This window comes from Antechinus flavipes, chromosome 3, assembly GCF_016432865.1.
Source record: "Antechinus flavipes isolate AdamAnt ecotype Samford, QLD, Australia chromosome 3, AdamAnt_v2, whole genome shotgun sequence".
Classification (NCBI taxonomy): Eukaryota; Metazoa; Chordata; class Mammalia; order Dasyuromorphia; family Dasyuridae; genus Antechinus; species Antechinus flavipes.
In genome coordinates this window covers 604,536,090-604,555,664 of record NC_067400.1, presented here as the reverse complement: position 1 = coordinate 604,555,664, position 19,575 = coordinate 604,536,090, and the positions used below count along the sequence as shown (strand labels likewise).

General features: G+C 46.8%; 1 protein-coding gene and 1 long non-coding RNA gene across 5 annotated transcripts; one reads left to right on the top strand and one right to left on the bottom strand.

Moving 5' to 3' along the window:
- The first annotated feature begins 346 nt into the window (after window positions 1–346).
- SMIM1 (small integral membrane protein 1 (Vel blood group)) lies at window positions 347–19,179 on the top strand. Of its 4 annotated transcripts, XR_007952314.1 has the most exons (4): window positions 11,424–11,559; window positions 15,935–16,055; window positions 17,480–18,191; window positions 18,931–19,179. XR_007952314.1 is itself a non-coding variant. In XM_051988729.1 (3 exons), exons 2-3 carry the CDS (start codon window positions 15,955–15,957, stop codon window positions 17,604–17,606), a joined length of 228 nt encoding a protein of 75 aa, XP_051844689.1. In that variant the 5' UTR covers window positions 347–721; window positions 15,935–15,954; the 3' UTR covers window positions 17,607–19,179. The 4 variants fall into 4 exon arrangements, 3 of the variants coding, with proteins under 3 accessions (XP_051844689.1, XP_051844688.1, XP_051844690.1); XM_051988729.1 differs by lacking the exon at window positions 11,424–11,559 and adding an exon at window positions 347–721 and having other exon boundaries at window positions 17,480–19,179; XM_051988728.1 differs by having other exon boundaries at window positions 17,480–19,179.
- Window positions 6,135–11,300, bottom strand: LOC127555957 (uncharacterized). Its single transcript, XR_007952315.1, has 3 exons — window positions 10,804–11,300; window positions 10,106–10,264; window positions 6,135–6,390 (listed from the first exon to the last, which is right to left on the bottom strand). It is a non-coding gene; the product is annotated as an uncharacterized LOC127555957 (long non-coding RNA).
- Window positions 19,180–19,575: the final 396 nt, after the last annotated feature.

The window sequence follows — 19,575 nt, the reverse complement described above, 5'->3', positions numbered from 1 at the left end:
TTCCCAGACGTGGGGTGCGTGCGGTCTCCATTGGAAACCCCCAAGCGCACTTTCGGGGCTGGCCCGAGCCAGAGAGCCGTCCGTTTGTCCCGTAACTAACTCTTTTCCCCGAGGTCTTCCCTGCGGGCTTCTCCCGGGCGGCTCAGCCCAGCGGGCCAGCGCCCCCCCGGGGCAGTTCCCGGCCGAGCTCCCCCGGGAGCGCGCCCTCCCCCGCCCAGCCCCGGAGCCCGGGCCGTGCAGCTGCGCTCCTCCCTGCTCTGTCTCGCTCCCCACCCGGAGGGTTTGGCCGCGGGCAGAGTTGGGAGGAGCCGGAGGAGGCCGCCAAGTTTTGCCCGGAGCCGCTTCCCCGGGTGGCTCAGAAGGAGCCCGAGGGACAGCCCCCACCCCTCCTCCGCACTTCCTCCTCCCCCTCCCCTCTCCCCGCCTCCCCCGCAGCCTCTTTTAATCCCGGCCTTCCTCCCCGACGCAGAGCAGTCCGGAGAGCTGAACTCCCGCTCCGTCGGACACCCCGCGGCCGCGAGCTCCTCATCCGGGACGCGTCTTGGCGCGGAGCCGGGAGCTGGGATCAGGTGGGAGCTGCAGGTGAGAGCTGCAGGTGAGAGCGAGGGAGCAGCACCTCCGCGGCCAGCGCCCGCCCCAAGGCTCAGAAGCACGCGAGGCTCCCTGCGGGCACCCCTCTCCCGGAGCAGCGGAACAGATCCCGACGTGAGCTGCAGCTAAGGTAAGGGTCGGACGGAGTCTCGGCTGGATGGGGGCCGGGACTCCTGGGAGAGGGAAAGTCAGCCTCCGGCCGGGGGAGCCCGGCCCCTCTCTTATCTCCGGGGCCCTAATTGTGTCCTTCCTGCCCCAGAGAAAACTGAAACAACTGATGGGACCTGGGTCTTCTCCAAGCGGTGACGGGCTCTTGTTAGCCAGAGATAAACCGAGGCAAGAGGAAGGGACAAGCAATTACTTAGCGAGAAATGAACCAGAGAAGAGCCCAGGGGACAGACATTTATTAATCGCACACTGCGGGTTAAAGGCTTTACAAAGGTTCCATTTGCTCCTCACTACAGCCCTGGAAAGTAGATCCTCTTATTCTTCCCATTTTATAACCGGGTAAACTGAGGTTAAGTAACTGTGTCGCATACAGGAAAATCTGAGAGTAGTTTATAACTTGGGTGTCTTCCTGACTTTTAGCCCAGCACTCTATCCGCCGCACTATCAGTGGGGAATACCTGGATTCTCCAGATTAGAAATGTGAGCTAGATGGCCCTTTGGTTTCAATCGTAGTTAATATTGACGTAACACTTGAAGCTTTGGAAATCTCTTTACTTTTATTATCTCATGTGCTCTTCTTAACCACGTTGTGAGAGAGGTGCCATTATTGATCCCTTTTTACAGATGAGAAAACTGAGGCAAACTAGGTGAAGTGATTTGGCCAGGATCACACAGCTAAGTAGCCAAGGCCTGGCCCCAAGCCCAGCACTATCACCTTTATGGCCGTAAGCTCTGGGGCTCAGCCCGGTCCTGCTCTTTTCTCCCGGCTGCCTTGGGAGAGGATGATGGATTTTATTTTTGCTCCTACCCCCAAAGCCAAGTCGGTTTTCTTGTCCCATTCCAGAGCTGGAACCAAAGAGGAGCGGGGAGTTCTTTGGGAATTCCACTCCGGGCTCCGGCTCCGGGCTCCCAGCTCCGTGCTCCCAGCTCTGTGCTCCCAGCTCCGGGCTCCGTGCTCCCAGCTCCGTGCTGGGCCCTCCCATTCCTGACCCTCACGAGGGCTGGCCTGGCAATCCTTTTGTTTTTAAGCTCCGAGATCTGCTGGGCATTAATGAGCTGCCTGGACTTTAGACCCAGACGGCTTCCAGTACAGCTGAGGCTGATGGGGGCATCTCCCATTCCAGCTTCCTCGCTTTCTCAGCCCTCCCAAGCTAGAGGAATGTCCTAGAGATTTTAGCACAAAATCTTGGAATTCTCTGTGATAGTTGCGATCTTTCAGAAGAATTCTGAGGCCTCCAACTCCTCATCTATAAAATGGGCAGAAAAAGACTTTTTTGCACCAGCCGCTGCACAGGACTGTGGTGAGGAAAGTGATTTGTCAGTCGTATATAAATGGCCGGCAGCAAGTGCATCCTGGATTTGTGGTCTGGACCAAGGACTCTGCTACTTATTACTGGTGTGACCTTGGGCAAGTCTTGCATCGGTAATAATAGCCAGTGGGAGCTGGGAGAGGTGGTGAGTGGGGGAAGGGACTCCTAGCAAACTCCATAGCAAAATTCCTCCCATTAGCCCAGCTTATGAAGCTCTCTCCCCTTGGCCCAAGAGATGAACCCCTCTGGCCCTTTAGTCTTGAGTTATAGGGGTCCGTCTCCCCTGGGGTCAAAGGGGACAAGCACCTGAGCACTCTCCCCTTAGCTCTGGGTCTCCCCTTACCTGAGGACTACGGATCAGTGGTTTCTGCCCAGAAAACTCCCCGGGCCCAAGCTATCAAACTCCATCCCATTCATGTGGCCCAAAACTCTTTCCCTATTAGTCCAGGCTTGGGGGTCCGATGTGGATCTGGTCTAAAAAAATGGCTACCCACCCCCAGGGCTGCCATGTCTGCATTCTTGGGCCAGATAAAGGAGGCACCAGATTGATACAACCCGAGTCTCCTGACAGTCACCCTCCTATCTCCTCCTAACTCCCACATAGCTAGGGAGGGAGCAAAGGGATGGGAAGGAGAGGTCTAAGCCCCTGAGGGAGAGGAGGGGAAAAGGGAGAATTAAGAAGGAAAAAAGGTGGGGAGGGGAAAGATAAATAAGATAAAGAACTACTAACTCTCCAGGGAGGGACTATGGAAGGCCTGCAGTTTTCTGTTTTACAATAGAGATAATGGGGATCTTGAGAAGGCACATCTGCCAGCAGGACTATGGGAACATGGGCCCCAGAAGGTAGAGATCGGCAAATTGGGTAGACCCTTACCACAAGACTATTGCAGGAGTTCAATTAAGAGTTAATAGTGAGCACTTGGATAACTAAGAGTAGAGAGAAACCACATATTTGCTAGAACCACCGTGAAAGAATCAATAAGACTTGACCCCTAGTTGATTAATTGTATATGGAGGGAGAGCAGCTAGGTGGGACAGTGGATAGAGCACCTGCCTTGAAGTCAGGAGGATCTGAGTTCAAATATGACCTCAGACACTTAACACTTCCTAACTCTGTGACCCTGGGAAAGTCACTTAACCCTAATTGCCTCAAGGAAAAAATATATGGAAGGGTGAGAGAAAGGAAAGACGAGAAGGTGAAACCTAGTTGTTTGGAAAGATAGTCATATCCCCCTCAATAAAATAGAAAAGAGGAAAATTTAAAAATTCAGGTAACTATATGCTAGTGTTTGTGGATGTGCTTATGTCACAAGGAGTATCTAGGGGTAAATAAAATGAACAAGCATCAATTAAGTGCTCAACATTTTATCTTCATTACCACTCTGGAAGGAAAGTGCTATTATAAACCTTTTACAGATGAGGAAACTGAGTCAGGAGGTTAAATGATTGGCCCAGGGTCACATAGTAAGGCTGAGGCTGGATTTGAACTCTGGTTATGACTCCCAAGTTCAGGGCTCTCTATTCATTTAACCGATGAGTTGCTTCTATGTAGGACATTAGCTATTCCCTATACCAATTAAATCATAGGTTGTGTTAGAAAAAATAAAATAAAAGAGAAAGATCAATAGTAACTTGAGAAAGCAATTTCAGCAGAAAAATGGAGTAAAACCCAGATTTCCTTTCGAGGCAAAGAAAAGCTTGGCTGAACAATTAGAATTTATATAAGAGGAGAAATGAGGCAAGGAGTCTGAAAAATCTCTTGGTTCATGGCAGGACCCTGAGTATCTTAGTAATTTTTTTTATAGTACCCTGAAGCCAAAAAGAATACTCATCGATTCGTCCTTAGGTCCAAAGTACTAAATTAATATTTATATCCTAACTACTTGGCCACCATTTGAAAAAAGTCATATGTTTATTTGAAAGAAATAAAATAAAATTCATTCTTTATTACAATTACAAATGGGATGTGTGGACACTGGCTTGTGTGGACTTTGTAATTAGGAAGCACTTACCATACTCACTGGTTTACTCACAGTTCAACTGATAACCAACTTTGAAAAAATTTACCTCTGCAAAGATAAGAGTATTAGAAACAAGCAAGTTTAAAAATGTGCTGATACAGCTAAAAGTAAAAATGAAAATTTAAATAAAAGCATTGGAAGACCTCCAAATTAATGTATCTTGGTGTCTGGCAGATGTTATTACTTTTTCTGAAGTTTAAAATAACCTGGGACTCTGCAAGCTTAAATAGTAGATTTTCCATCCTTAAAAGTCAAGTAAACTCAGGACCACTTAATATTATCGCCTTCCTTCAGATCACCTCCAGGTTATGATGTTTTGCCTTATTTGAGCATAGCTGTTTACATGGTGTCTTCAAATATAATTATATTAGAATAAAAGCAGAACGTTTTTATCTGTATTTGTAATTCCAGGATTTGACACTGTGTAAACATAAATAAATAGCATTTAATAGCATCTCGGGACATTTAGGTGGTGCAATGGATAGAGTAACAGGCTTTTGTCTCATCTGATATTCCTGACTTCAAATCAGGCTTCACTTAGCTGTGTGACCCTAAAAAGGAAATGGCAAACCACTACAATATCCTTGAAGAAAATCCCAAGTGGGGTCATGACACAACTGAAAAACAAACCGAACACAGAATCTTGTTCCAAGTGTGGGATAGATCAGATGGCTTCTGGTCACTTCTAGCTTTGAGATTCTGTAAATGGGAAAACGCAATTTCCCCTTAGGAGTAGCGGATAAATCACCTGCCCTGGATTCAGGAGGACCTGAATTCACATACTGTCTCAGACACTAGCTGTGGGATCCTAGACAAGTCACTTAACCCCAATTGCCTCACAAATGAATGAATGAACAAAATTTTCTTCAATATCTGGACAGCAAGAGACCTTCCAGTTATCCCTGGTTATCTATACTTTATGGAAAATGGCTTGGAAGCAGGACAAAACACCTGGGGAAAGAATTGGAAGTTAAAGTAGCCATATAATATTCCTCTATGAAGAAGGACTAAAACCTGCATGTGGTCCTTGAGGCCTTGGATAATCCCAGTGAATTGGCCCTCCGAGGTATCCATCCAGTTTGGGAGATTTTTCCAAGTTAGCCCAGGAGAGTGCCTTTGATTATCTGGCGTTATTGACAAAGGCTAGCATTAGGGCTCATCTCTAGACCCAGAGAGCATCTCTGTGGCTCTAGCCCTGACCAGCTGGCTCCCATTGGGACTACAATCCAAGGGAGACCTCTTGGGTAGTTTGAACTAAGCATCTGAGGGACAAAGATCCACTGTACGGATCCTGCTGGTAATTGTCAGAACTGGCTTTCTCTAACTTTTAAATTGTACAAAAATAAATGACATGAATAAATGTTTTAGGATTCTGTGAAAAGAGGAATAGAGGAATATTTATATAGTATTCAGTGGAGGTTGTTGTGTACCTTATGGGTTTTTTGTTTGTTTTAGCAATTGGGACTGCGATTTGCCCAAGGTCATATAGCTAGTGTTTGAGGTAATTCCAGGCTCAGTGCTCTATCCACTGCTCCATCTACATGTCCTGTGTAGCTTATATTTTAAGCATTTACTTCAGCTCAAGAATGACCTCCTGTGCTAGTTAAAGCTGTGTTAGTAAAACTTGCTATATAAATGCTGGCTTTTATTATTCCCAACCCCAGCTATTAGTGCCTCTTCCCAAATTATTTTTTTAAAATCGAGTTTTTTATGCTACCTTCCCAGATTGAAGATAAAATCCATTGTTTTTGTTGTTTCACTTTTAAGCATTTAAATCTTTGACTTGGAATTTCTTCTTAAAGTCTGGGGATACGATTCTTCTCCTCCACCCCTTTAGGTTGTAAACTCCCTAAGGGCAGGATTTTAGTCCCAGTTGTGGCAGGATTAGGACTGTTTCTTTTTTCCATCATTGGATTTTAAAGCCCGTTTAAAGCAGAAACGATTTGTTTTCTTCTGTTCCTTTCTTCCTTCCCTTTCCTTTCTTCTTTCCTCCTTCCCTTTTCTTCGTCCTTCCCTTTTTCTTCCTCCTTCCCTTTTTCTTCCTCCTTCCCTTTTTTCCTTCCAGCCTACTTAGCTGACATTGTAGTTAGGAGGACACCACATGGATACAGATAAGCAAATGCAAAGAATATATCATGAAAACTCATGAAAACTGAAAAATCATTTGGAGGAGAGGGATGACTGGGAGGGGGCAACCAGACCGGGGAGAGACTTGAGTGTAGCCTCTAGAAGAGCCCGAGATTCTAGGAAACTGAGCTGAATCCCATCTGGCAGTGATCTCCCTTCTGTGAAGTCATCAACTGTTACCATGGAAGAAGAAAAAATTGGTTTTCTCACCCATTCCGTTTCCCATTGGAGAGCCATTGGGCATGGTGGGTGTGGCTCGACCCCCAAGTTGGCCATCCCAGTTAGGGAGACCATGGGCTCAGTCCCTGAAGAGGCTCATGAGCTGTTTATAATACCTCTGAGTCAAAGCTGAACTCCATGATATCTGGACTAGAAAGGATCATGAGAACCTGGGATAATATCCACATTTTGTTAAGGAGACAAAGGTCCCCCAGTTACTTAGTGTCAGAGCCCGGATTCTAATCCAGCTTCTAATTCTACTGTTAATGGATTTTAGCCTGCCTCACTAGCCTTAGTCTGATGGGTGTTGCTTGAGATTTGTTAAAATTCTTTAGCTTAATTTAGATTAAGATCTCCCACTGCATCCAGGGCTATCTTCTTTGGATCTGTATTTTGCCGCTGGACCCAGATGGCTCTGGAAGAGAAAGGGAGGCAGGTAACCTTGCATAGCCCTCCCTTAAATCCCATTCACTTGCATGTCAAGGCATCTCCTCCCTGTAGTCATGATTTTTGAAGGTCAAACAACAGCCTCCCAAAAAAGATAGATTTGCATAGAGAGGTTGGGAGACAGAATAATGATTGAGACCTAGGCCCCAGGCTGTATTTACCATGTATAGATTTATTAGTGTATAGATAGATGGGCTCTCCCATTAGAAGCTAACCGTCCAGAAAGGTCATTAAATTCAGAATAAGGGCATCTCATGTCAAATCCCACATCTTCCTCTTTCTACTTAATGATCTTTCTCTCTGGACCTGTTTCCTCCTGTGTAAAATGAGACTGAATTGGATGGCCTCTAAGGACCATCAGTGATCCTATCCATGGCCATTTCATTTTTGTCTTAATATCTCCCTCCCCTCACAGAATAATTGCCTGATTAAATGAAGCACATACATAATGTTTTCAGTGGCAACTTTTGTCCTTCAGTCATGTCCTACTCTTTGTGATCCCATTTGGGGTTTTCTTGGCAGAGATACTGGACTGGCTGGCCATTTCCTTCTAGAGCTCATTTTACAGGTGAGCAAACTGAGGCAAATCAGATTAAATGACTTGCCCAGAATCACAGGTGATTGAGACTGGCTCTAAATTCATTCTTCCCGACTTTAGTCCCAACACTAGATACTGCACCATCAAGCTACCCAACACTAGTCCAGGATTTATTTTTTAGCATATTGCAAAAGCCCTCAACTCTCATTGTCTATTCCCTTCATCCCCTCCACCTCCATCCCTCCAAATTCCAGTTTTTATAGAGTTTTTTTGAAGGAAGAAAGCCTATGGAAAAGAGAAAATCCCATCTCTGAAGTAAGACCCAAAAGGATTATGGGGATTACTTGAGAAATAGTCCCCCAGAATCAGGTGAGATTGGGGGTGGAGTAGGGGCAGGGATGTTTATTTCTACTGAAAAGTATTATCTTCTTACTCTTTATCTCCAAAGTCTTTTTAGTTATAGCTGAGATAAGGAAATGACCTTTGATTTCTGCCTGAAGAGGAAGCTCTTGCCTGGGTACTCAAGTGTGGTACCCTAGAAATCTCTGAGACTACCTTTGTCAGGATCAAATGAAATATTTATAAAGTGCGTAGCGCGGTGCCTGATGCACTTGGTTGTTCATTTATATCCAACTCTTCAGGACCTGTAAGGATGGTTTTTGGCAGAGATACTGGAGTGGTTTGCCATTTCCTTCTCCACTGGATTAAGGCAAACAGGTTGAGTAACTTACATAGGGTCACATAGCTAGAGAAGTGTCTGAGGATGAATTTAAATTCAGGTTTTACAGACTCCAGATCCAATGCACTATGGACCGAGGCATCTGGCTGCCTTTGTCCCCTGGCACATAGTAGGTGCTTTATAAATGCTAGTATTCTCTTCAGGGGGTTCATGAGAACAAAAGTATTTTTTAAAGTTTCTAAATATCAATATACTTAACTCACAAATGCTCCAAGGGAAGGAATTGTTTAGTTTTTTTCAAAGCATAAAGGAAAGTATTAAAACCAAAAAAAAATTTCCTGGAGGCCTGATAGATTAAGTGTATGTCAAAAGTAGGAATTCCCCAATAAATGTCTTCCTGCTTCAGGGGGCTCTCTCTACTATGTCAAGATTCATCTCTATAATAAAAAGGTTCTCTAAGTTTTACCAAGCAGTGAGTAGCAGTATCTTCCCTTATCCTGATTGTAGGTGCTGTTAGCCTAGTTAACGACTCTGCTGGATTAGTCCTGTTGTTATTATCTCTGTTTCACAAGATAAGGAAATGGGGCTTAGAGATCTAGTGAGATCTGCTTCAGGATTGGAACACTGGCTCTTGGGTTAAATTTATTTGATCCTCACAACTACTCTGGGAGGTAGGTGCTATTACTGACTCCATTTTGCAGATGAGGAAACTTGAGTCCAGAAGGGTTAGTAATGTAGCTGGTGAGTGATTGAGGCAGGATTGGAACTCAGTGTCTTGTTCTCCACAATACTGTGCTGCCTCTTTTGATAGATTTTCTCCTCTGTGCCCTGTGGGTCTGGGAAAAATAAATTTCAAGGTCTTATCCATAATCTCCTCCTGATATCAGTCAGTGATTTCCCAGGACACTTCACAGGACTGTAAGTATCTTTGCACTTCTGCCCCCAGAGATCTTCTCACTAATAATTCTTGTTCAACAATCAACATTTTCTTGACCGCTGGGTCCTAGACAAATTATTCCCCCAGGATCCTGGCTTGGACGCCAGCCCTTGGCATCCAAGTGGTTGTGGTGAAGGAGCCCATTGGGGATGAAAGTTGGGATTGCTTAATTCTGGTTCCTCCTCCGCGTTTGCTAACTGACCCCAGAAAGAACTCTGCTCAAGGCAGACCCTGAAACCAAGGCCATAGACAGAGATAAAGGCATGGCAGGTGTTTGGGAAGGAGATTAGAGCATTAGGCACGAGTATAAAGCATCAATTCTGTCTGTCTTTCTGTCTGGGAATCTGTCTCTCTCTGTCTGTCTCTCTGTTCTCTCTCTTTCTTCCTTCCCCCCTCCTTTTTCTCTTTCCTTTTTTTCTTCTTTTTTCTTCTTTCTTCCTTCCTTTCTCTTCTTTTATTCTTTTCTTTCTTCCTTTCTCTTCTTCCTTCCTTCCTTCCTTCCTTCCTTCCTTCCTTCCTTCCTGTCTCTGTTGTCTTCCTCTTCTCTCTCCATTTCCTTCCTTCCTTCTCTTCCCCCTCAGTCACTCATTCATTCCACAGCATTTTTGTCCACTGAGTATCTCACACTGAGGATTCAGGGGCACAGTGGCTAGAGTTCTGAACTTGGATTCAGAAGTAACCTGACCACTTCAGTCTCTAAACCTCAGTTTCCTCATTTGTGAAACAAAAATAATGGTGTCTCTTGTATCCATGTGATAGGATTATTTGGAGGCTTGTAAGGCAATAACTCTAGTAATGTTTCACTGACCTTACAAAATGTTCTACAAAAGTTATTTTGAGAAGGCAGCCTGGTGTTCTGAAACGACCAGTGGCCTTAAAGGGAAAGGAAGGGAATAAGAATTTGTATAGCACCTAATTCCGTGCCAGATACTGAAAGCTGAATAAGGCATTGTTTGATCCTTACAACAACCTTGTGAGATAGATGCTAGTATTCTCATTTTCAAGTCAAGTAAACTGAGGCAGAGGTTAATTGGCTTAGGCAGCCTAGTGGTCTGGACACTACATTACCTGCTGAGCTCTAGTCCAGAAAGCCGGATTTCCATTGCAGTGGCTGGGCGGGTGGCATGGATTTGCCCAGAGTCTCAGAGCCTGGCTCACAAGAGACCTGTACGCAGGTATTCCTGGATTCAAGGCTGACTTCTCCAGCAAGCTGCTTCTTCAAATTGCCTTGAGATGGAGAAAATGTCTTAAATCAAACAAGCAGCATTTATTAAGTACCTACTGTATCCTAGGTGCTAGGGTTTTAAATTACGACCAGGGGAGAAGACTGAAAAAGGTTGGAGCCAAATTGTGGATGGCCTTAATGGACAAAACCAGGATTTTATCCTTATCCCTAAAGCAATGGGAAGCCAGTGTTGGGCCAGGAGAAAATGGGCCATCTGGAATGGAGACTACCTGGGAGAGGGTACTGTTTGGGCTGTTAATGCCGAACACAGAAGGTGATAATGGATAGTGGAGAGAGCCAGGAGCTGGGACTGGAATCCCAGCCTTGTCCGTACTTGCCCTCTTGTCTCAGTTTCCCCCTCCGTTCAGTAGAACAAGATGATCTCTCCCAGCTAAGATATCCTAGGATTCTTTCAAACTCAAGACGTCTGATGTCACTTAAGCAGCCAAAGACAAATACTATATATAATGGCTGCCGAGGGCCCAGTTTGAGTTTTGCTGGAAGAACTTGCTAGAATCTAGGGTTAAATGGGCTGTCTAACCTTCTATGGGCTTTAAAATCTTCAAGTCGGGGTTGGACGATCATTTGCTGGCTAGGTGGGGGCCACAGAACAGTGCCCTCAGTTGTAGAGAGTCCGTGGTACCGTCAGCATCCCATTTTACCGGCGGAAACTTGCCCGAGGTGATACTGCTGTGATAGCCAGCATCAGAGGAAGGGAGTGCGAGTCCCTCTGGGTACCAGGTCCGGCACTCTTGCCCCACCCCCATGCCATGGAAGCTCTTTCTCCGACAGTTAGCTGACTAATTCTGATTTCTCCTGGCCCCGGTTTCCAATCTCGATTCCATCCCTTGGGACTCGGGAGAGTCATTTTCCCCGCCCAGTTCTCAGTGTCCTCATCTGTAAAGCCTCCTGCCCTTTTGTGGAGCTTTGACCTGAGGAGTCTCTGACCTTTTTTGCCTCCCCACACTAATGATCCGATCAGTCCTTCAAATCCCAATTCAAGGAAGCCTTGCAGATCCTCCAGGGAGCCTTCCTCAACTGCTGGGGCTCAGGGACCTCTGCCCCCTCTGAGCTCCGCCTGTGGGACCTCTATTGTTACTTAGGTCAGCCAGCCAAACAATGAGCATTTATTAAGCACCTACTATGTGCCAGGCACTGTGCTGAGCACCATTTCCCTACTCAGCCGCCTCCTAGAGGCAGGGGCTGTGTTGTGTCTTAGTATGGCCAGTGCCCGCACAGCCGTGTTTCATAACCTGATTCAGATCAGCAAATATCAGTTGAACACCCACTAGGAAAAGTGAGCCGTTAAGTATTGACCGATGGATTTTCTCTGCTGCCCTCGGGGATGTCATGGGGTGGGAAGAAGGGACTTTTGCCTTTAATGGGGGGGGGAGGGAATACTGTGGCTGAGCTCTGTCTGGGGTACCAGCCCGCGCTGGGCACCCCGTACCTTGGGTTATAATTCTGAGGGTGCTGGGCTCCGGCTTCCGTCTCTCCCAGGGGAGGCAGGCACAGGGGACTTATCGGGCAAGAATGTGCTTATCAGGGGTTGGCAGCAGCCTTGCCCCCTCCCGGGCCCTGGCAGCTCCCCCTGTGCGGGCTGACAATCTTCCACTTGTCAGAGATTAGCACCGGCTTCTCCTTGCCCTGATAAGTCAGCAGTGAACATGGGAATGCTCAAGGGGGGCCGGGGTGGGGAGAGGGGGGGAGAGCGTTGAGGGGAGAGCGTTCCCTCCAGAGGCCTTTGAGGTTTGCTCAAATACTCCCGAATAGCCTCCGTTTCATCCATGAACGCGTTCTTTCTATCCAGGCAGATCGCCACCCATCTAAGCTTGATCTTCCTGTGTGACTCCTGGCCCCAGCTTCAATACAAGGGGTCCGCATGCTGGGCGGCCATCTTTGGTTTCTTCATTGCATCCCTCATCTTTTTTACTTATACATTTCTTTTTTGAAGTCTTTATTTTTAATGTTTACTTTTAAATAAGGATGGGATGAATGGATGAAATCCATTCGTTGTGGAAGAAGAAAGGAAGGGAAAAGGAAAGGAAAAGGGAGGGAGCAAAGAAGGCCCTGACTGACCCTTAGAATCCACTTTAGATACAATTCCCTTGAAGACGAGGACTCAAATTTTGCTTTGGAATCCTCATGGCCGCCTTTCTGAGCTGGATTTTGATAAAGGCTTGATGAAAGCATCTATTAAGTTCTTAATATAGGACTTCACAGTGTTAGGAAGGAAATACATGTTACTTTCCAATTACTTTACAAACATTAATTCATTTGATCCCCGTAACAGTCCTGAGAGGTAGGTGCTATTTTTTATCCCTATTTAGGAGTTGAGGAAATATATAACTAGACGGAGCAGTGGACTGAGCAGCTGGAGCTCAAATGTGGCTTTCTACTAGATGTGGGATTCTGGGCAAGTCGCTTAACTGTCTCATCTGTAAAAATTGGACCGGGGGAGAAAATGGCAAATCACTCCTCCATTGGCCAAGAAAATTCCAAATGGGGTCACAGAGAGTCAGACATAAGTGAAGGGGCTCCCAGGGTCACACATCCAGGAAGTATCTGAGGCTGGATTGCAACTCGGTTCCTGACTCTAGGTCCCACTGCACTGTGATAGGTCTGGAAATACAAATGGAACAAAGGCGGTTTTAGCCTGGAAAGAACTTGCAGCCTAAGGACGGCAGAGAAAGGTTGGAAATAGCTGGGATGCGGCTCGGGCCTGGTCCTAGGCCCCAAGCCATTTGTAAGCTTGACTCTCAGTGGAGTGGCCTGAGGGTCAGGGTCCAAGTTGCCGTGAAAGGGGCTCAGGAGAGGGTGAGGATCATGGGCAAGAGGATACATTTATCTGGTCTAATGTCCTCTTGCTAGAAAGGAGTCACCGAGGCTTAGAAAAGTGAAGTAGCTTTTTCAAGGTCACACAGCTAGTAAGCAGCAAAGGCCGGCCTCGGCTCAGGGCATCCTCTTCTCTTTAATGAATTAGGAAAGGGCAGAGAACATTTGATAGTGAATCTGGCCAACAGTCCCAGAGTCTTGGTCCCTTTTAAGTCAATGCCCTGGCTCACTCACTAAATGGACACGGGATTTAGGTCTTCTGGTCGCGGCTAGAAAATAGGTGTGTAATAAATGAAGCACAAACAGCAACCTCCGTGAGTAGAACAGCTCTACTAGGGACCCAACGTGAACTGGTCAGTTGGGAAACCCTGCCTGCCTGCCTTTCCTCCTTCTTTCCTTCCCTCCCTAACTCTTTTTCACCCTCCCTCCCTCCCTCCCTTCCTTCCTTCTTTCTTCTTTCCTTCCCTCCCTTTCTCTTTCCTTCCCTCCCTTTCTCTTTCCTTCCTCCATCCTTTCTTCTCTTTCCTCCCCCTCCCTTACTTGTCCTTTTCTTCCTTTCTTCCCTCCTTCCTTCTCTCCTTCTCTCACTTCCTCCCTTTCTTTTTTCTCTTCCCTCCTTCCCTCACTTCCCTGCAGGTCCTCCTCTGTCCCCCCCCCCCCAATTTTTTTTTTGGATTGCTGAACCCTCCCAAGATATCTTGGGTTTTACTGGCCAGGTTCCTTGAGGAACATGCCTTGATTGGCCAACAATAGGTTATAGGTGCAGCCTCAGTTGGTCATTATTTGGTTACTCTCTTCCCCTCCTGGGTTTATTTATTTTTCTGTTTAGGTGAAAGGCCATTTCTTTGCCTCCCATGCTCCCCAGCCTTAATCACTGAGTGGGTGCAGCCTCAGTCACACGGAGAGCTGGTGAAGGCTTTGGCACTCCACTGTATCCAGGACCATCTCCAGTCGTCCTGATTTATAGCTGGCCATTGGACCCAAATAGTTCTGGAGGGGAAAGTGAGACAGGTGACCTTGGCCAGCCTATCCTCACTCAAATCTAATTCATCACCTCCCTGTGCTCAAAGTACTCTTCAAGAACAAAGGACAAATAACAATAATAGCATTTATGTAACTCCTACTGTGTGTGAGGCACCTGCTAATTGCTTTACAATTGTCTCATTTGTCCTCACAACTATCCTGGGAGGCAGATGCTATTATTATGGTTAGGAAACTGAGGGAGGCAGAGGTTAAATCACACTGTCATTAAGTGTCTGAGGCCAGATTTCTGACTTCCAATGTTACCTTGTCACCTGGATGCTTTATAATGAATGGAATAGGATCACTGATCATAAAATTTCAAAGGTGAAAGGATAAATTTAAGAGCAGAAAATGGCTTAATTAGTGATTCAGTGAGCATTTATGAAGAATCTTCTATGGGTCAGGTATTTTGTCGGGTGATAAGAATGAAACAAAATCTGTCCTTAAGGAAAATGTGATAAGAATGAAACAAAATCTGTCCTTAAGGAAAATAAATATGGATTAGCAGGAGGAGGTAAAAACAACAGAGAGCTCAGGAAAGGCTTCCTATAGGGTGTGATATTTGAACAAACTAATAAAAAGCTAGGATAGGACAAAGGATAGAACACAGGAGTTTACGTTTGGCCTTAGACACTAAGTTATATGACCTAATACTTGTCATGCAAGTTCTGTCTGCCCCAGTTTCCTCAATTGGGAGATATGGGGGTCATAATTCTACCCACCTCCCAGGTTTGTGTGAACATCAAATGAGATAAATCGTTGTAAAGTGTTCAGCACACAGTGCCTGGCACATAGTAGGTATTTTATAAATGGAAGCTATTATTGAATGAGATAATTAGAAAGTGCTTAGCAGGATGCTTGGCACATAGTAGGTATTATGTTTTTTAAAAAGCTTTTTGTTTTCAAAATAATGCAGATAGTTTTCAACATTCACCCTTGCAAAACCTTGTGTTCCAATTTTTTTTCTCCCTCCCTTGTAGATGGCAAGCAATCCAACATAGATTAAACGTGTGTAATTCTTGTGCAAACCAGATCAAAAAAACAAAAACAAAAACAAGAAAGAAAACAAAAAGCAAGCAAACAAATGAGATAAGCATAAAATGCTGGCGTAATATCTGGCACAAAAAGATGCTATATAAATGTTAGCTACTAAATGAGTTAATTGTAAAATACTGTGCAGAGTGTCTCGTACATAGTATATAGACACTATATGTTATCTATTAATAAGTGAGATAATGATAAAATGTTTGGCAGAATGCCTGGCACATAGTAGGTGCAGTATAAATATTAGCTTTTGTTAAATGAGATAATCATTGCCAAACGCTTAGCAGGGTATCTAGTACATAATATGTAGCCACCAAGTAAATGTTAGCTATTAATAGGTGGAATAATTGTAAAATGCTTAGCACCCAGAGCCTGTATACAGTAAGTGCCATATTAAAATGTTAGCTAATTAAGTAAAATAATTGTACAAGTGTTTAGCACACAGTGCTGGGTACATAGTAGGAGATTATTGCTGTTACTGTTTTTATTGTTAGTGTCTGAACATATTCCAAATTAGAGGGAAGAACTTGGGTGGGGGGGAGAGGGACACAGTAGGAATCCAGAAAGCTTGGCTGTGGGTCCCCCATTCTTTCATCCAGGTGCACGCCGGCTTCTTGGCCAGGGAGAGCAGTGTAGCCTCGTGGGGAGGGCTAAAGATCAGCTCTTCTGCTCAGTCAGGCCCCTGACCCCTCGCTGTCTGTTTGTCCATCTGGGAAATGGAGCCCCCTGCCTAGAAGGTTACGTAACCCCCTGACTGCTCCCTCTTCAAGCTCCCCCCCGCCTTGGAAGGATGGAAGCCCAGGAGAGTGCTGTCCAGTACAGCCGATGGAGCAACAGCCAGGATGAGGTCAGCATGAACGTGTCCGCCTCGGAGAGCTCGGGCTGTGAGCGGTAAGGGTCCCGGGACCCTGCTGGGTGGGCTGGGGGAAGGGGAAGCGTGGGGCCAGCTCCGCAGTGGATCCCACAGCTGGCCCGTGTCCATGGCTGCACCCCGTGGGCCAGGAACTGTGGCCAGCTTCTTTCAAGACTCGGCTCAGATTCCCCTTTTTACTGGAGACCTTCGGGCTCCCTGCTCCTAGAACCATTGCTCTGAGAAGTTCTTGTTTCTGATACACATTATTTACATGTCGGCCCTCTCATGTAAAGGAGGATGGGGACTTGAGCATTCATATGGATCTACTAAATGTCTGGAGCTGGACACACAAAGGCAAAAATACAGCATCCTTAGCCTTGGTGTGAGGAAGTTGGAGAGACGATAGGACTCTAGTCCAACCTCGTCCAACCTCGGTCTTATGATCTTCAGCAATTTGCCTACATTTTCTACATCTCAGTTTACTCATTTGTAAAATGGACTAGAGGTTTACACTCTCCTGAATCGAATCCACCTTACAAGTCAGCAGTTACTGAGTCAGTATTTGGGTTCCGAAGCCTCCGGCTTTGCCCCTTGGGAGCTGTCTAACATTGGGAAAGCTGGTTTTCCTTTCTAAACCTTGGTTTCTTCATCTGTAAAGTGGAAACAATCACTTGGAAGCCGCATTCATATTCTAGCTTTGCCACCTGGGCATGTCCCCAACCTCTCTGGGTCTTAGTTCCGTCATCTGTTAAACGACGGGCTTGAAACTTCAAAGATTACCTTTCATCTCTGGATCTAGGATCCCATGATCTTTTCTTCTTGCCTCATGGGGATGCACTGAGGGAATCCCTTTGCTAAGTGTAAAACATTCTAGAGATGTGAACAGGAACCGTAGGTCCCAGATTGCTTTGAGAAAAACCTTAAAGGGACCTGGTTCAGTCTGTCATTTGGCAGATCGGGAAACTGAGACTGAAAAATGAGACCTTCTCCTTATCTCTGGGTATGGCTGCTGCCATAAAAGATCCTAGAGATGTGAACAGGGACTGTAGATCCCAGATTGCTGCGAGAAGCCTTAAAGGTGATCTGGTTCAATCCCCGTTTGTTCCTGAGACTGAGAAATGAGACCTTCTCATTATCTCTGCGTATGGCTGCTGCCCCATTGAGAGAATTACTTAGCTAAGTATAAAAGATCCTAGAGATGTGAACAGGGACTGTAGATCCCAGATTGCTGCGAGAAGCCTTAAAGGGGATCTGGTTCAGTCTGTCATTTGGCAGCTGAGGACCCTGAGGCTTGGACATCCTTGTCCCTGTCTCCGGGTGTGGCTGCCCCAGAATCTGCAGGAGTGTGTGTCTCCCTAGGAAGGGTCTGGTCCCGGTAGCTCCGGTAAGCCGCGGTGGGGATGGTTTTCTGTCGGTGACTCTCTGACTTGGGGTGTGCGCGGGGCTTGTCTCCTTTTACCAGGATCTACACCAAGCTGTGCACCGGGAAGCTGGGCATTGCCCTGAAGTTGGTAGGCGGAATCATTCTGTTCTGGGTCATCTTCATCATCGGCTATGTCACCGGCTACTACGTCCACAAGTGCAAGTAGCCCTCGTCTGAGCTGCTGGACAACTTTGCAAGCCTCCGACCGCCCAGAGACCTCTTGCTTCCTGGCTCGGACCACCGGGACAGACTGGCCCCCGGGGGCACATCCACCTATAGATATAGACACCCACACCCACACATATACATACAGGGACAGATCTATGGACAAATACTGAGGCCCTTTTCAAAGAAAGAGAAACACATTCATTCCTAGTGTGGAAGGCACACACTGGACAGGGGAAGAGATGCACGGACACTAACACAGAGACCCCCACACACATCTCTCTTCCCCCCGGCCCAGGATAGAACTCCAGACCAAGCCATTTACATCCCGTCCTTGCCCTGCCGCATCCCACCCCGAGGGGGAGGCTCACATTAGTTACCAAAGCCCAGGACTGTATCCCCTACTCATCCCTTCCTCCTCGCCGACCAGATGACCGCTTCTTTCAGACCTGCGACTGCCCTGAACAGCCAGAGGTCTGAGAAAGATGGGAGGAGCCAGAACCCGGTTTTCTCCCTCAGAAACCCCTCTGCAATTCTGGTTTATGTTCAGAACAGGAGTCAGACCCAGGATTTCTCTCCATCCTTGGTAAGAGCAAGATCCTGACTGGAGGGAACCATTCAGTTAGGGAAAGCCACACAAGGAACCATTAACCAACCGGGGCTCAGAACCCAAAGCAAAACAACTCTTAAGGTTTAATTTTTGTCCAACCCTAGGTGTGGGGGGGGGGGGGGATGACAAAATCTGCCTCCCATTTTCTGGGACCCCTCCCTGCCCTGCCCCAGATCCCCACTCTATTTCTTGAGAAATTCAATCCACTTTGAGTCCGAGTTCTACATATATCTGTTGAGGAAGAGAAAGACAAGTGGCCCTTTTATCTCCAGCAAAAATTTTTAAAAAGGCAATATCAGGTATGAGGAAAGAGGTTCTTGCTTCAAAACCTGACTCTCTCCCTTTTATGTGTGAGGATGGAAGTTCCTTTTCATCTCTAAATACATGCAGTCCCAGCAAAGCCAAAAATTGCCCATGATCCCTGGGGATCAGCAGGGAAAGCCATAGCTTTACCCCCAGTGTCTGTTACAGCTCCTCCCCTAGGACCACAGGCCCCCAGCTATATCACTGGCCCTCTTATGTGTGTGGGGGATGCAATCATTCTGGAGCCATTGTAAGAGGTGTCCCCGCTAAAGTTCTTCCTTTGCCCCTCTCCCCTGGATTTGCCCTCAATTGCTGCACAAAGTCCCAGGGAATTCTATCCCCTGGCCTGCCCCGAAGGAAGAAAACCCCAGTGAATCCGAGTTGGGGGTCTGATCTCTCTGATGGCCCCTAGTCGCAGGTGCACAAAGATTTCTGGAGCCAGGAGAAAGCCGTCTCCATCCTGAGGAGCCTTCCCTCCTGATCCGTGACCTTACCCACAAGGCAGAGGCTGAGCCACGGAGGACTGGGGCGTTCCGGGGGTTGAGCCCCAACCTCTAACCCCCCTCCCCGCCACCTTCTCGTGCCTTTCCAGAGAGGCAGAATAATGAGGCCTTGGACTGGAAGGATTCTTTCTTAATAAACACCACTTGTGTGACCTCAAGCCCAGGGCTCTCGCCAAGTCTTTATTCCTCTTCGGGTGGTTCCTACAGCAGGAACAGAACGACTGATCCCGACTCGGGGCTTGTGTGGTGGTGATGTGGGGTCAGAGTTGCCGGCTGCCAATGGGATGCTCCACGTCTGAGCTACCGAGGCAGGAGGAGGGACTTCTGGGACAAGCCTGGGCTGGGCTCGGGAAGGGGATGCTGCTGCTGGTATCCCCTTAAGGAAGGGCCCCCTACTCTGTGTCACAGTTCTGAGGTCTCTTAGTTTGGACAAGTCTAGCACAAACCCCCAGTCCTGTAGCCACAGCTTTGTTCCTTTCCCTCTCTCTTTATCCCCACTGGTCCCTTGTTTGATCTGGGGTTACCAGAAGTAGCATAAGGAGCTTTACTGCACA